Raw genomic sequence first — 14,855 nt, forward strand, 5'->3', positions numbered from 1 at the left:
GTCACCTTCCTCCAGGGGTTCGTCTCCTGCAATGGGCGATCTTCCTCCTCTGTAGGGGCAGCCCACCTGTGTTGCTGTTCCAACACAGTCCATTCTGCTCTATCGAGAAATTCTGGATCTTGCCTAGTAACTCAGTAAATAGGCAGGCCTCAAATTGCTGTACCTTCTTCTCCAGCAAGGCAACCGGTTTGCACTTGCTACAGGTGTAGCTCTGCACATTTTCAGACAGGAAAAGAAACTTGGCACAGGTATTGCAGGTCACTGCAGCATCTCCTTCACTGTCCATGTCTCTTGGTCCTACACACACCATGAGACAGCACTCAAAACACCCTCACAAATGCTCCTGTTTTCAAGTGCTGGTTATGAGCTCCTGGTCATGAGCTCCCAGAAGCTGCAATCAACTAAGCAGAACTGCTGGATGCTAACTTCTCCCCCAACTCACCCATTCGCCATTCCTTCATGAGATGGCTTGCAATAGCTAATGAAAAGCTAAAGGTTGTGTTTCAAGTGGCTGAAGATCTCTGGGGAAAAGGGATTTGACAAATTGATCCTGTGAGGTCAGAAGTGAACGCCCCTGAGTTCAGTGGAGCATATTCCCAGGAAGAAATTAGGCATAAGATTGTCATTATGCTGTACTTAATAAAACTGATATTTTGCTATGTGCTGTGTGGTGGGATGAATATGGTCCCAGATCAACAGAGCTGCTTCCATTTTTGGGGCTGTCCCTGGGGGACATGGCTAGGGACTCTCCCAAACAAGGGGAATCTCCTGAACCAAGTGGTCAATGCACCCCATTTCATTCCTGTTTATGGGTGAACCAATCTGCTGAAGCTAATCAGATCTAGGCATGGTCAGCATCTAGATGGGGACAGGTTGCTGCCTTGAACCCCATCATTTGGAGAAGGAGATCATTATATACTTGGTTATTAACAAATGCTCCTCTGGGTGAACCCAACTGACTGACCACACCTCTAGCTTCTCCAAGCAGGTGTGGGGCACCTGTGGGCCACCAGATGTTGCTGGACTACAAATCCCATCATCCCCGGCCATTGGCTAAGATTGCTAGGGGTTAATGTGAGTTATAGATCAGCAACACCTGGAGAGTCAAAGGTTCCCCACTCAAGGGGTTAAGGGAGCCAACAGATTACCTTCTCTCCATTTTCTCTGCCAGGGCATTCACTTGGAGCCCATTTTGATTCTCCTGCCTTGCCAGACGGCTGACTTGCTTCCTCTTCTTCCTCCTCCTCTTCCTCCATGATATCAGACAGGTCTGACCCGCGGCTGTGGTCAGTCAGAAGAGTCACCGGACGATTTCCCGCATCAGACCTTTTCTCTCCCTGCGAAAATTTGAAAATTTAGAAATTTTAAAAGATATTGCTGTCAGTGAAGAATTAAGGCCCACAAAATTAACCCAGGAGCCAAACTGAATATCGGAACACTGCCCAGTTTCCAAATCCACATTCACGTTTTGAACGTGAATGTTCAGGTTCTAATCTACATTGATCTTAACCTTGCAAACTGGGATACTTTAGGCTTGAGTTTAGCAAGCAACAGTTGTGAAATCTCATAAAATGTTAGTTGTCCCATTCTAAATACCATTTATATGTCATCTATCAAAAGGTAACCACTGTTGCATGTCAGCTGTCTGGCACAAAAGCAAACTGACATTGCATGCCAATTCCCAACTGAAATAAACTACTAATACAATTGCAGATGAACAACCTGATAGAATCAAGTGCAAGCTACCGCTGAATGTCAACTATCAAGCATAATCAAATGCTGTCTACCATTGCATGTCAATTATCAAACGCTATTCATTGAACATTGGCATGTATCTGCGCTGTGGAAATCTATCATTCGGTGGCAAAAGTTCATACACAAAATCTGTGTGTGCATGTGGACACCCGATAATAACATCAACCCCCCCTGAACATTTTGCATATGAACTTTTGTAACCGAAAGACGGATTTTCGCAGCGCAGATTCATTTCAGCTCAACTGTGTCCCAAAGCACTTTGTGGGAATTGACTGGCCCTCGAGTTAACCAAATCCAATCAAAACCCTTTGAATGAGGGAGACAGACCTCTCTTCTGACCCTGGGCGCCAGCAAGGAGTCATCCCTGGGAATCTCCTTCAGCAGCTTCAACCTCCCGGAAGATCCAGCCACAGATTCTGGGGCTCGCCTCTCGCTTTGCCCTGAGTCGGCGGACCTCTCCTCGCCTTGCAGGGAAGACCTGCTGGGTGGCAACAGCTTCGTTCCCAGGCAACTTGGATCGCTTTCTGCCCCCCTTTCAGGTGGGGGCTCTTTCGCCCCCAGTTCGGCAGAGCAGGCTTCCCCCCGGCTCGCTGCCTCCTGCGCTCTGGACACCAGCAGGGGCTGCTGGAAAGGAAATGGTTGCAGCAAGAAAGATCAGAAAAGCAACATTTGCAAAGGTGTGCTTGGCTTTCCTTTGACATGGATAGCTATCACTTACGATCTAATCAGGGCCCTAATCCTAAACCCAACTGCTGCTAGCAGGGCTTAACAGAGAGGGGCCAGCAGGTCAGCAGGTCAGCCAGGTAGACTGAGGCATCTACCTTGAGCCGGTGCGGCAATGGGGCTGACACTCAATGGCAGCAGGAAGGTGCCGAATCCAAAGATCCCGGGCTGGTTCATTCCTTGCTCCTCCTCCTCACCCCCAGGGAACACGTCTAATGGGCGGAAGCTGAACTTACGGAATCAGAATTAAAATGAGCTTGCACTGCATATTGGCCGAGCCGTTTTTAAAAAAAGAGTCAGGAATATAGAAGTACCATATTTTTTGCTCTATAAAACTCACTTTTTCCCTCCTAAAAAGTAAGGGGAAATGTGTGTGCGTCTTATGGAGCGAATGCAGGCTGCGCAGCCATCCCAAAAGCCAGAACAACAAGAGGGATTGCTACTTTCACTGCGCAGCGATCCCTCTTGCTGGGTTCTGGCTTCTGGGATTCAGAATATTTTTTTTCTTGTTTTCCTCCTCCAAAAACTAGCTGCGTCTTGTGGTCTGGTGCGTCTTATAGAGCGAAAAATACGGTAGATAAGAAGCAGCTGCTGGATCAGGCCAATGGCCCAGCTGGAACAGCATCCTGCTCTCCCATTGGCCAACCAGATGGTTTAGTGGGAAGCCAGCAAGCAGCATCTGACCACAAGAGCCCTCCTGTGGCTTCCAGCAACTGTTATTCAGAAGCATTGCTGCCTCTGCCTGTGAGGCAGGGCAGAGCCATTGTGGCCTTATTGACCTCCATGAACTGGTCTAATCGTCTTTTTACGACATCCAAGTTGGTGGCCAAAATCGCCTCCTGTGGGAGGGAGTTCCATAGTTCAACTTTGTGCTGCATGAAGTGCTTCCTTTTCGCACACTATGTATCATGCTACACCCCACTTCTGCCGTGAAGCTCAAGGTCCCACATAATCTTCACAGCAACCCTGCAAAGTGCTTATAGAGTAAGAAAGAGTGACTGTCATGGATGCTTTAGTTGAGATTCCTGCATAGCGGTGTGTGTGTGTGTGTGTGGACTAGATCAGTGTTTCCCAACCTTGGGCCTCCAGCTGTTTTTGAACTACAATTCCCATCATCCCTGACCACTGGTCTTGCTAGCTAGGGATGATGGGAGTTGTAGTCCAAAAACAGCTGGAGGCCCAAGGTTGGGAAACACTGGACTAGATGACTCTCAGGTTCCTCTCTGACTCTACAATTCTATGATTCTATGACTGGCCCAAGGCTACCCCATTTCCTTCATGGGTGAAGGAAAATCCAAAGCCAGTTCGCCTCCCTGTCCAAACTCCAACCTTCCTCTCACAGCTGCACACAAGTCACTGTGCCAGGAAATGGGGGAACTCAGATGTGGCCCCTGAGGCATCTGTATTTGGCCCTTGGGACTTTCCTCTGGCCACACCCCCTCCCAGAGACCACACCCTCCCCAAGTACTTTTCCCTGACTGGCAAAAAAGTAGAAAATATGCTCATAAAAGCATAGAATTGTAGAGTTGGAAGGGATCCTGAGGATCACCTAGCCCAAACTTCTGCAGTCTGCAGCTGTCTCATACGGGGATCAAACCTGCAACCTTGGCGTTATCAACTCTATGCTCTAACCAACAGTGTCTTTGAACCGGGACACTGCCTCTCGCTTGCCTGGGAAGAGGGTGGGTAGGGGAGCAGGGAGTATAGAAACCTCTGCCTTTTCCATGGCTGAAAATACTACGGTGAGTCTAAAGGAAGAAGACAAGACATTATATTTATATGCAACAGTAGCCGCAAGGTTATTGATTGCGAAAAATTGGAAAAGTGGTATTATACCGACAAAAACAGAGTGGCTTGCCAAATTATTGGACAATATATTCAAAACAATGGGAGAAATTGGGAGCATCTCAAAAGAGAAGATAGATAAGGACTGGAAGGTGTTTAAAGGATACTTGCAACATCATATTGAAAAATCAGAACTCCTATTAGAATAAATAAGTTCCGTTATAAATACTGAAATACTAAATAAGATGGATAACAATGTGTAACAGGAAAAAAGTAGAAAATTGGTTTAAAAGTGTGTGAAATAAAGTAATAGAGGTGGAAATAAATTGCAATTGAGTAGATTAGAAGTCTAACACAAGGGTGGGGTGAGGGATGGTGGTGGGAAAAGGAAGTACCTGTGGGATTGAGTGTGGGTATGTATGAATATTTTTAAGGATTGTATGAAATGCATGTTTGTTTGTTTGTTTGTATATTCGTAATATGTATGTATTAATGTTGAATTTTTTAATAATAAAATATTTGCTTATAAATAAATAAATAAAAAGAAAATACTAAGGTGAGAGTCACATCCACTGCCCTGCACAGTTTCATCTTTGAGTCCTGCCCACCACTGGTATGCGGCCCCCAAAAGTTTCCCCCACAAAAGAAGGCTGCCCCCCACTGTTGCCCTAGATACAGTCCCTTCTGCAGCCTCGCCTCCTTTCCCTGGCCTCCACAAAAAGAAAGGCCCCACACTGACCTGGTCGCCCTCTTCAGATTCCTTCCTGAGCATGGCTGGATTGCCCTCAGTCACTGGCGCAAAAGCATTCCCTTCACCCCCAGGTAGAAGACCCGTTTCTGGAGGTGAACCCTGCGGCACATGTGTCAAGGCAGCCCCGGTGGGAGAGGTGGACCCCTTGGGGGAGGTCTCCGCCAGCAAGGCGCTCCCAGACTTCTTTCTGCTGACGCTAGGCTGGGAGGTGGATTTGGCAAAGGAATCGGTGGCAGCGGCTGCAGGGGTGTCCTCCGTCCCGCATGCCTGGGAGGTCTGGGAGGTGAGGACGTCCCGCCCCTCCCTGCCCGGAAGCTGCACGGCAGGAGCACCAAACTCCAGCGGAGAGGAACAGCTGGTGGCATCTCCCAACAGAGCCAAGGGGATCTGAGCAGGCACCGAATCCACTGACTCGCCGTAAAGGGACACAGTTCTTACGGAGACTTCCTGGCAGACCTGCAGGATCTGGAGCTGGGAAATCTCAGCCAGGACGCTCCCAGCTGTCGGAGAGGTCACTTCCATCACCTGCAGAAAGGGGTCACCAGGGGGACAGGCATAAACCAGCAGCAAGAGGAGCAAATCCAACACCAAATTTGTTATTGGTGACTCATGATTTAAGGTGGTTTAAAATCATTGTTATGATTATTATTACTTATATTAAATGCTTATTTTGTCACGGCAACCCAGAGTACTGTAACTTACAATGTTTTAAGCCAATGATGAACACTTACATGCATTAAAAACAGCATTTATTTTCTTTTATTAGTTGACATTTAATGAATTTTCCCCAGACACATCAGAAACACACAATGAAGAACACATCATACAAAACAAAGTTGACAGTGAGCTCAGTCCTGGAATTACACAAAAACAGGTAAGCTGTAGAAACAGCAATCTGGAAAACCAAAGAAAGTAATTTATAGTTTTTTAGGCCAAAGGCCAATTTTTTTTAGGTATAATACCAGCCCATAACGGATGCTGACGCTCTGGGGGAAGGCCTGCTCCCTGTTGTTACAAAACAAATTCAACAAATAGAGACCAAGTAACTTTATAGGTTGAGACCAGCACTTAATAAAAATGAATTGTATATAAAGTTAGATCATTACTTGTTGAATTTAAATCCCACCCTTCCTTGGGAACTAACAATGGGTGACAGTTCGTGGATTTTGACAGGTCTACTTTGAGTATGACTAAAGTTGGATACCCAAGCTTAACAATGACAATATCAACAAATAATGCTTCTGTTTTAATGCATTTTTAATTTCCTGTTGGAAGCTACCCAGAGTGGCTGGGGAATCCCAGCCAGGTGGGCGGGGTATAAGTAAGTAAGTAAGTAAGTAAGTAAATAAGTAAGTAAGTAAGTAAGTAAGTAATAAATAGATAAATAGATAAATAGATAAATAGATAAATAGATAAATAGATAAATAGATAAATAAAATAATATTCTGCACGGTGCATTTCATCTGCATCTAACGCAAAGCGTATACCTTTTGCCCATCTGCGTACACGGCGTAGCCAGTGACTCGCACCCCATTGGACGATCCCTCTGCATCGATGGTGACAGGCAGCCAGCTGATCACCAGAATCCCAGGGCTGGGACCAGCCTCCACTTGGACATCCAGGGGAGCATCTGGAGACCCTGTAAGGGATGAGTTTCAAATGAATTGCACTCTGTTTACTCTCTGGAGCTTGCCCTGTGCACGCTGCTGGAGAAGCAGCAAAATTCACTGCTCTGGTGATACTGCAGGGTAATCTGTGCTGTTCAGAAGGCCAAGAGGGCACACGTTCAGAGCAGCAGCCCCAAGCCATTTCTAAAGTCTAGTTTTCTGCTCTTGGTTAATTTTTTATTTTTTATTTTTTGTGGCTTAATGTCATAAACACAAGGCGAATAGCTGCTGGCAAGTTATACATGATTGTAGCAGCTCAAACAGTAAGAATATTATCCTGGACAATTGGTACCACCCACTCTAGAATATAGCTATAATGGAGAAAATGCATCATAATATGAGATTTCAACAAGGACTCAAGCTTCTAGGCACTTTTTATGTGATTTGGCGTTCCTTTGTTACATAGACAATGGAGCCATCACTTATAAGACAACCCTCGTCACGAAGCTTTGCATTTCCCCCCTTTTGTTTATTTCATTAAATTTATATCCCGCTTGATTGTTAAAACCCTCGAAGCGATTTACAAAAAAGGTAAAACAATAAAATTATCCATAAAAACCATTAACAACGATTTAAAACTTTCAAAAATTTAAAACCTCAATTATATATTTTTAAAAGGGATTGCAACGTTGTATTCTAGTGAGTCACAACTTTTTGTTTAAAATGTCCCAGAGGACTTTGTGGATAGGCAGTATAAAAAATGTTGTAATAAGTAAACACATTAATAATTTAATAACAATAATTTAAAATCAGCAGGAAGCTAAAAACAGATTTAAAAACAAATCAGCATTCAAGATATCTGGACAGGCTTGCCTAAACAAAAATGTTTTTAGCAAGCAAGCACCAAAAAAAAAAAAAAAAAAAAAAAGGACAGTGGTACCTTGTTCCAGGGGTCTGTTCTTAACCTGAAACTGTTCTTAACTTGAGGTACCACTTTAGCTAATGGGGCCCCCTGCTGCCGCTGCGCCACGATTTCTGTTCTCATCCTGAAGTAAAGTTCTTAACCCAAGGTACTATTTCTGGGTTAGCGGAGTCTGTAACCTGAAGCCTATGTAACCTGAAGCGTATGTAACCCGAGGTACCACTGTACAGGAAAGGCACCTGCCTGATAATAAATAGGAAAGGAATTCCAAAGTATAGGCATCAGATCTAGCAGCCTTCGACAGCCTTCTTCTTCTCCATGAATTTCTCTAACCCTTTTTGAAAGCCATCCAAATTGGCAGCCATCACTGCCTCCTGCAGCAGGGAGTTCCATTCTTTATCTATGTGCTGCGCCGCGTGAAGACACTTTTTCTCGATTGAGACTCACCTGCTGATGCCGTTGTGAACTGGATCTCTGCGGAAAGCGGCTGATCCTGCTTCTCCGGGGCCGGTTCCCCGAGCGCCTGCTGCTGTGGCTCGACTTCCACCGTGGCCACGTAGGAAGTGCTCGGGTTCAAGTTCCGGAAGGTGTACCAGTAGACTCCCGCCTTGGCGACCTCGTGCTCCTCCCCGTTAAGGTACACGGTGTGTGGGAAGTTGCTGTTGCTGGGCACCCAAGAGATCTGCGCTGAGGTGGCCGCTACGCTCCGCACCCTGAGCTGGGTGGGGGCCACGGCAAACCCGCCCCCGGCCAGGAAAGTGCACCGCAGCCGGTCAGAGCTCCCGGCCTCCGAGACGCTTTGCACGGAGAGGCGGTAGGTTCTTGTTTTCAAGTCCAGCCTCTCAACGACAGCCTTCGTCTGCGACCCAGCCTTCACGGTTTGCCGCAGCTCGGAATCCACGTAGAGGTTGTAGCTCTGGATCTCTGAGGAGCCGGGGGTGGGCAGGGGGGGCTCCCATCCCACCAAGAGGCTGCTGCCAAACTGCTTGATGAGGGTCACCTTCCTGGGGTAAGGCACTACTTGTGAGGCTCGTTCCTGCACATGTGGCGGGAGTGCAAAGTGGTTAAACCCATTTTGGCCCTGAATGTTTTCTTTGATCTCAAATGTGACTCGACAAAACTTGCTTCCCAAACCCTTCTTGAGCATTCTTCTCTTTCGACCCCTCCACCACATATAAATATCACACATATATCATTTTAATTCTATTCCTGTTTAATTACATTTTAATTATTGCCTCTTCTATGTTTTTGCTCTGTTTTATCTGTGTTCTGGAAGAAGGTACAGGGTTACTAAGACTAGGACTAGCCGCCTGAGAAACAGTTTCTATCCAAATGCGATTTTGGTTTTAAACGCAGTGTAAGGTAGTCTCTGTGGGAGTATATTGTATTTAATTATGGGGTATCAGAGTTTTTAGGGGGCTAACCAGGCTGGGATAGCAGGCTTGTTGGTTTTGAATGTCTGATGTAGACTTTTCCAATTTTGTTGTTCTGTATGGGACAATGACAATAAAGATTATCGTATCGTAAGCCGCCTGAGTCCCCGACTGGGGAGAAAGACGGGATATAAATAAATATTATAATTGGGGCTTTTTTTCGGAGCTCAGATCCAGCACCATTCTAAGAGAACATGGGAGAAGTTCATGATGAGCTCCGGCACCTATTTTTTCTAGAAAAACAGCACTGATTATAATAATAATTTAAATACCACTTCAGTGAAGCATGATTGGTATACTGGTTTGCTGTTCTTATTTCATTTCCCTGTATTGCTTTTATTTTTCTTTCCCCCTCTCGCTTGCCTGCTTCATTAGGGCCTACACATTTCTGTACGCAACAAAAAAATCAATTCATGTTGAAGGGAGGGGGCCCTACCGTGGGTATGGCTCCCTCGTCCTCTTCCAGCCTGGAGGGTGCTGTGCTGGCGCTGAGCTCCTCGGTGGAGCAGTCGCTCCTTTCCGCGCTGCTGAGGCTGGTGCTGAGGGAGCTCCTTTCCAGAGGGGAGCTCTGGGAGAGATCGTGGAGTTCCTGAGGCAGGAACGTCACAAGGTCCTCGTCTGAAACTCGCTCTACGAAGTTGGAGGGGACCAGGCCTCTCCGCCCATCCATCAGCTCCCCTGGAAGTGAAGGTCAAGAGGTGACAGGGTAGAAATGATGCTTAATTTTGCTGTGTGTGCTTCGATGCGTTGTTATATATATGCATGCCATCGTTATATTTTTCACACTCTGTAAATCTCTTGATGCTGTGTCTCCAGCACTGTGTCCCCGTCCCCCAATATAATAGTTATTGGAGTTTTAAAATCATAAGAAAAAATGTACAGAAGGGGAAAAGAGAAAGAAATAAGAGAGGGAGAGAAGATACCAGAAAAAAGGACAGGAAAATGTATTGTGCAGCAGCAGCACAGACACGGAACGTGAGCACAGCAAAATATTGTTGAGGTTTAACAAATACTTCTGCATATTTGAAAAAAGAAAACACCGCAGTAATTAGCAATATGCCGAACAGCATGGTTTTAACTATGGAAATGAGGATGCTGCTGGTGGTAATGATGCGATAATCTTCTGTTCTTTGGGTTGGCACTGCTTGCTCCCCAGAATTCTTGGACTCCTCACCAATAATTATTTCAATAAGCAAGAACGTTACAAATAATCTTCATAAGATGATGATGTCATACCTTCAAAGAAGCCATCTTCGTCCATTTCTCCGTAGACGTAAATGTACTCACCGGCCGTCAGCGGGAGTTCTGCTTCGGGGTTCTCGTTGGGGCCGGCAAATGGATTGTAGCTGAAATGGGAACAAGAGGAATTGTTTTTACACGGAAAAGTAAAGAGTGACACTAAGCAGCTGACAGTGCTGTCTTGGAAGTCAGCAAGACACTGGATGTATAGGCAGCCAGCACAAGCTCTGAAGTCTCATTGCTGTACACTGGTGATAGTCTAACCCTACCAACAGTCTAGCCACAGCATTTTGTAACAGCTGGAGCTTCCAGACCAGGCCCCAAAGGCAGCCCCACACAGACTGCGTTGCAGGAATCAAGTCTTGAGGTTACCAATAGCTATGAACCACATATATTATGACTCTGAGTGCTAGTTACTGGGAGCCACAAGTGGGAAAAGTTGCTGTCGTGCTCGTACCACTGTGGGAGCGTGATGGGCCATTGGCTTCACCCAGCAGGCTCTTCTTATGTTCCCATTAAATGCATCTGGTTGGCCACTGTGAGGGCTTTTCTTATGTCATACACCACAAGTGTCCCAGACAGCCCGTTTTTTCTCACAAGAGGACAGCGGCCATTTTGGGCACTGTGATCTCATGCAATTTCACGCCATGATGCTCCCCCCAAAACACACTTCTCCCTGAGCCACAATCTCGTGTGGCACTGCAAAGCATGTGTTTTTGTGCTGCATGCCCCAACGAAGTGCTTATTTCGGGGGGGCGGGAATCACAGCATGAAACTGCATGAGATCACAGCGGCCAAAATGGTTTCTGTCCTCTTGCAAGAAGATGGCTTCATAGTTTTTGCCTTTGTTGTGTTGGAAGGTATGTTGTTTTCTTATGAGGCAAAAGCCACACAGCTGTTTGGAATAGCTCCACCCTGCCTTAAGTTGTGGCAGACCTCGGTGACCTTAAGAATGTGAGAGAAGCGAATTCAGATCCCAAGCCTCCTCATTCCCACCAACATGGAGACCCTACCTGTAACGAGCTAAGAAGACTCGGAGCTTCACTGGACCTTGGTTCTCTGGTTCTGGGATTAGTGAGATCGTGTCGATATCCAGCTCTTCCATTTCACTGGCTGTGTCCACCTAACAAAAACGACAGAAGACAGTGAAATAAGGACACCTCTGCTGTGGGAAGGACAGAGCAAAAGAACTAGTCCATCTGAACCCAGTCACCAATTTTGGTCTCCGTTTGAAGCCCTGTTATGGGTGCCACATAATACCCGTTTCCACATTTGAAAGAACTCGAACTTCTAGTATGGCAGGACCTACACCTTGGAACTCCCTGCCTATTGACACCAGGCAGGCCGCCTTCACTGTACTCTTTTGGGTGCCTGCTTAAAAGAAAAAAAAAGAAGAAGCAGCCCAGCCCAAGACTAACCTCAGGGGTAGGGCAGGATTTGGGGCTGTTCTGCATGGACTCCGATCTTGAGGAGCTGGACTGGGACTCCAGTTTCCTGACCATTTTCTTCGAGGCAAGCAGAGGGGTATTTGCACCTGGGCTTCTGACCACAGCGGGCACCACAGGCTCAGCAAGGCGGGAGATTCCTTCCAGCCCTCCATCTTGAGCTTTCTGGCTGCACCGGGGAGAGATGGTGGCAGTTTCTGGATCTGAAACCGAACAGTGTATACATTATGCTAGGCAGAGACGCCAAGCAAAGTGGTGGGTGCAGGGACAATGGAACACTCTGGAACTGGGGAGCTTGAATGACAGCTAAGAGAGCCGCAATGCTGCACTTCAAAGCCCACCTCAGGCAACAGGTTTGACCCAGATTTACCCCCCAGTCCCCTGTTTTAATTACTGCTTTGTTCTAATTGGATTGTTAGTTACATTGCATGTTTCGTACTGCATTCTCTGCCACCACCGAAGAAGAAGAAGAAGAGGAAGAAGAAGAAGAGTTTGGATTTGATATCCCGCTTTATCACTACCCGAAGGAGTCTCAAAGCGGCTAACATTCTCCTTTCCCTTCCTCCCCCACAACAAACACTCTGTGAGGTGAGTGAGGCTGAGAGACTTCAGAGAAGTGTGACTAGCCCAAGGTCACCCAGCAGCTGCATGTGGAGGAGCGGAGACACGAACCCGGTTTCCCAGATTACGAGACTACCGCTCTTAACCACTACACCACACTGGCTCTCATACTCTAAAGAAGCAAATCATACTCTACAGTTGCTGAATCTGGGAACACCATGGCATCTGGATTATTCTAATGGCACAAATGAAAGGAAAGAGAGGGCTTCCTCCTTCTCCATAGTCACCTTTCTCCTTGAGTCCCTCCAGGAGCTGCAGAGAAGTCTGGCAAGTGGTGAAGGTGACCTCGGACGTCACCTGGGAGGAGGGCGGAAGACTGATTTTCTCAGTTTGGAGACGAAACTGCTTGAGCTCTTGAGAGAGGAAATTAAACTGTTCTGTGTGGCTATGGCACTGTTCCTCCAGCTCTCTCACGCGGGCCTGGGGTGGGGGAAAGTTAAGGAAGAGGGATAACTTGGCTGTGATTCCTGCATTGGACAAATGACCTAATGGGCACCTTCCAACTCTACAACTCGATGATCCTTTGATTCCAGAAGAATGTCAGAAGAAATTTGATGGATCAGTCCAAGGTGACTCCTACGGAATCTGGTAGACTGCCGCTCAAGCTGGATGCCCCACTGAGACATCGTTCTCCCCCCCCCCCACAGCAAAACAAGGCTGTTGAGTGAGAGCAGCCATTTAGGCATGATGTCTGCCCTCCAGCACCTGACCGGCCTCCAACCTCAGCATCTCCAGCCTGTGGCAGCTGCTTCGACCTGCCTAAGGGTAGGGATGGCTCTGTTAGGACTAGTGCAGCTACAACCAAACAAGCCACCAGAGTGGAAAGCGGACTGGTGTCATCACGTGCCCAGATACTCACACACATAACAACATCCACAGCACACTTCTAACTATTTGCCAGCACAGCAGATGCATGACACTGCTATCCCTTTATGCCACAAAGATCAAGAGCAAGCAAGACATTCCCAGTAAGAGGTGCCTGGCCAAGGGAAGACTGCATCAGCGAGCAATGTAGGGCACTTCAGTAAGTGAGCCAATTTGCATGTCATCATAACTGCAGGGGGGGAGCTCCAAAACCACCAGCCAATTTCCCTAGAAGGCAAAATTCCTTCTCTCTCCGCAACACCCACATTTATTGCTGTGTCACCAAGGGCTCGTGTGTATATTTAGCAGTGGTTCTTGCATTGCAGGGGGTTGGACTAGATGACTCTACAGTTCTATAACTATATAACTTCTGGCTGTTTAACTGGAGAAACAGCCTTTTGGGGCCTGAAAGCTTGCTCTTGTTTTGCAGGATGAGCACAGATGCTCATTTGGAATGGAGAGACCAATAAACCCTGAATTCCTTTCTGTTCTTCTCTGGCTGTCTCCCCACCCCAGTCCAAAATTGGTTGAAATCTGGTATTTCTCCATTCCAAACTCCTTCTGGGAAGCAGTCCAGGTTTGGTTGGGAAGGTCATTTTCCTAAACACAGTGAGATCAGCAATACCTGCATGCAATCCAAGGAATTCTGTCAGGAAAGAAGAAGGAAATGAGCAGAGGAAAAGTGATTAACTGCACCCAGGCATCATCCTGAAACAATAATCCTGATGTGGAATCTAGATTTCAGAGAAATGGCTAGGAAACAAGGGTGAGAATGAACGTAAGGGTCCTGCAGCTGGATCAGGCCAAAGGCCCATCTAGGCCAGCATCCTGTTAAGAACTTAATAAGAACCATAGCTGTCAACGTTTCCCTTTTTTTAAAGGGAAATACCCTTATTCCGAATAGGATTCCTCGCAAGAAAAGGGAAAAGTTGACAGCTATGATAAGAACTTGCTGCATCAGACCACAGGGGGCCCATCTAGTCCAGCATCCTGTTCTCACAGTGACTGACCAGGTGCCTGTGGGAAGCCTGCAAACAGGACCCAAGCACTAGAGTTCTCTCCCCTCCTGTGGTTTCCAGCAACTGGTATTCAGGAGCATTGCTACCTCCAGCCGGAGAGGAAGAGCATAGCCCTCGTGGCTAGTAGACATCAATAGCCTTCCCTTCCTCCATAAATTTGTCTGATCCTCTTTTAAAGCCATCCAAGTTGGTAGGCATCACTGTCTCCAGTAGGGGGGAGTTCCATAAGACCATCGGAAGAGCTGCCAGATGAAGCCCATGGGCGATCAAGTCCATCGTGCTCTCACAGTGGCCAAGCAGATTCCTCTTTGAGGAAGCCCTCAAGCAGGGCCTGCGGGCAAGAGCCTTCTCCCCTCCTGAGATTTCCAGTAGCTGGTATTCAGAAGCATTGCCACCTTCACCCATGGAGTCATAGCAGAGCCATCATGACTAGCAGCCATTGAGAAGTTTCTCCTCCTCCATGAATCTGTCTGGTCCTCTTTTAAAGCCATCCAAGTTGGTGGCCATCACTGCCTCCTTCATTGTATGCCCACCGTTCTACCATTATGAGATGGGGGGGGGGGACTTTCTCCTCCACTTTCTCCATAACATGCATGTCCTCACATTGGCCAGCCAGATGCCCCAATAGGAAGCCCGAAAGCAGGACCCAAGTTCAACAGAAACTCTCCATTACTGGTGTTTCCCAGGAACT

At 47.0% G+C, this 14,855-nt stretch overlaps 1 protein-coding gene across 5 annotated transcripts in view; it reads right to left on the minus strand.

Moving 5' to 3' along the window:
* TSPOAP1 (TSPO associated protein 1) overlaps window positions 1-14,855 on the minus strand; it is a 57,007-nt gene that overhangs the window by 20,914 nt on the left and 21,238 nt on the right. For 3 of the 5 annotated variants that reach the window (XM_081172837.1, XM_081172834.1, XM_081172833.1), the window contains exons 12-22: window positions 13,771-13,791; window positions 12,509-12,701; window positions 11,634-11,863; window positions 11,229-11,338; window positions 10,213-10,322; window positions 9,413-9,654; window positions 7,991-8,579; window positions 6,502-6,653; window positions 5,003-5,539; window positions 2,083-2,379; window positions 1,149-1,337 (exon numbers count right to left, since the gene is read on the minus strand). In XM_081172837.1, the coding sequence (XP_081028963.1) occupies window positions 1,149-1,337; window positions 2,083-2,379; window positions 5,003-5,539; window positions 6,502-6,653; window positions 7,991-8,579; window positions 9,413-9,654; window positions 10,213-10,322; window positions 11,229-11,338; window positions 11,634-11,863; window positions 12,509-12,701; window positions 13,771-13,791 (2,670 nt within the window). The remainder of the gene's footprint in view (window positions 1-1,148; window positions 1,338-2,082; window positions 2,380-5,002; window positions 5,540-6,501; window positions 6,654-7,990; window positions 8,580-9,412; window positions 9,655-10,212; window positions 10,323-11,228; window positions 11,339-11,633; window positions 11,864-12,508; window positions 12,702-13,770; window positions 13,792-14,855) is intronic. The other 2 variants (XM_081172835.1, XM_081172836.1) reach the window with 2 other exon arrangements.

Source organism: Podarcis bocagei, assembly GCF_964188305.1.
Source record: "Podarcis bocagei genome assembly, chromosome: 15".
Lineage (NCBI taxonomy): Eukaryota > Metazoa > Chordata > Lepidosauria > Squamata > Lacertidae > Podarcis > Podarcis bocagei.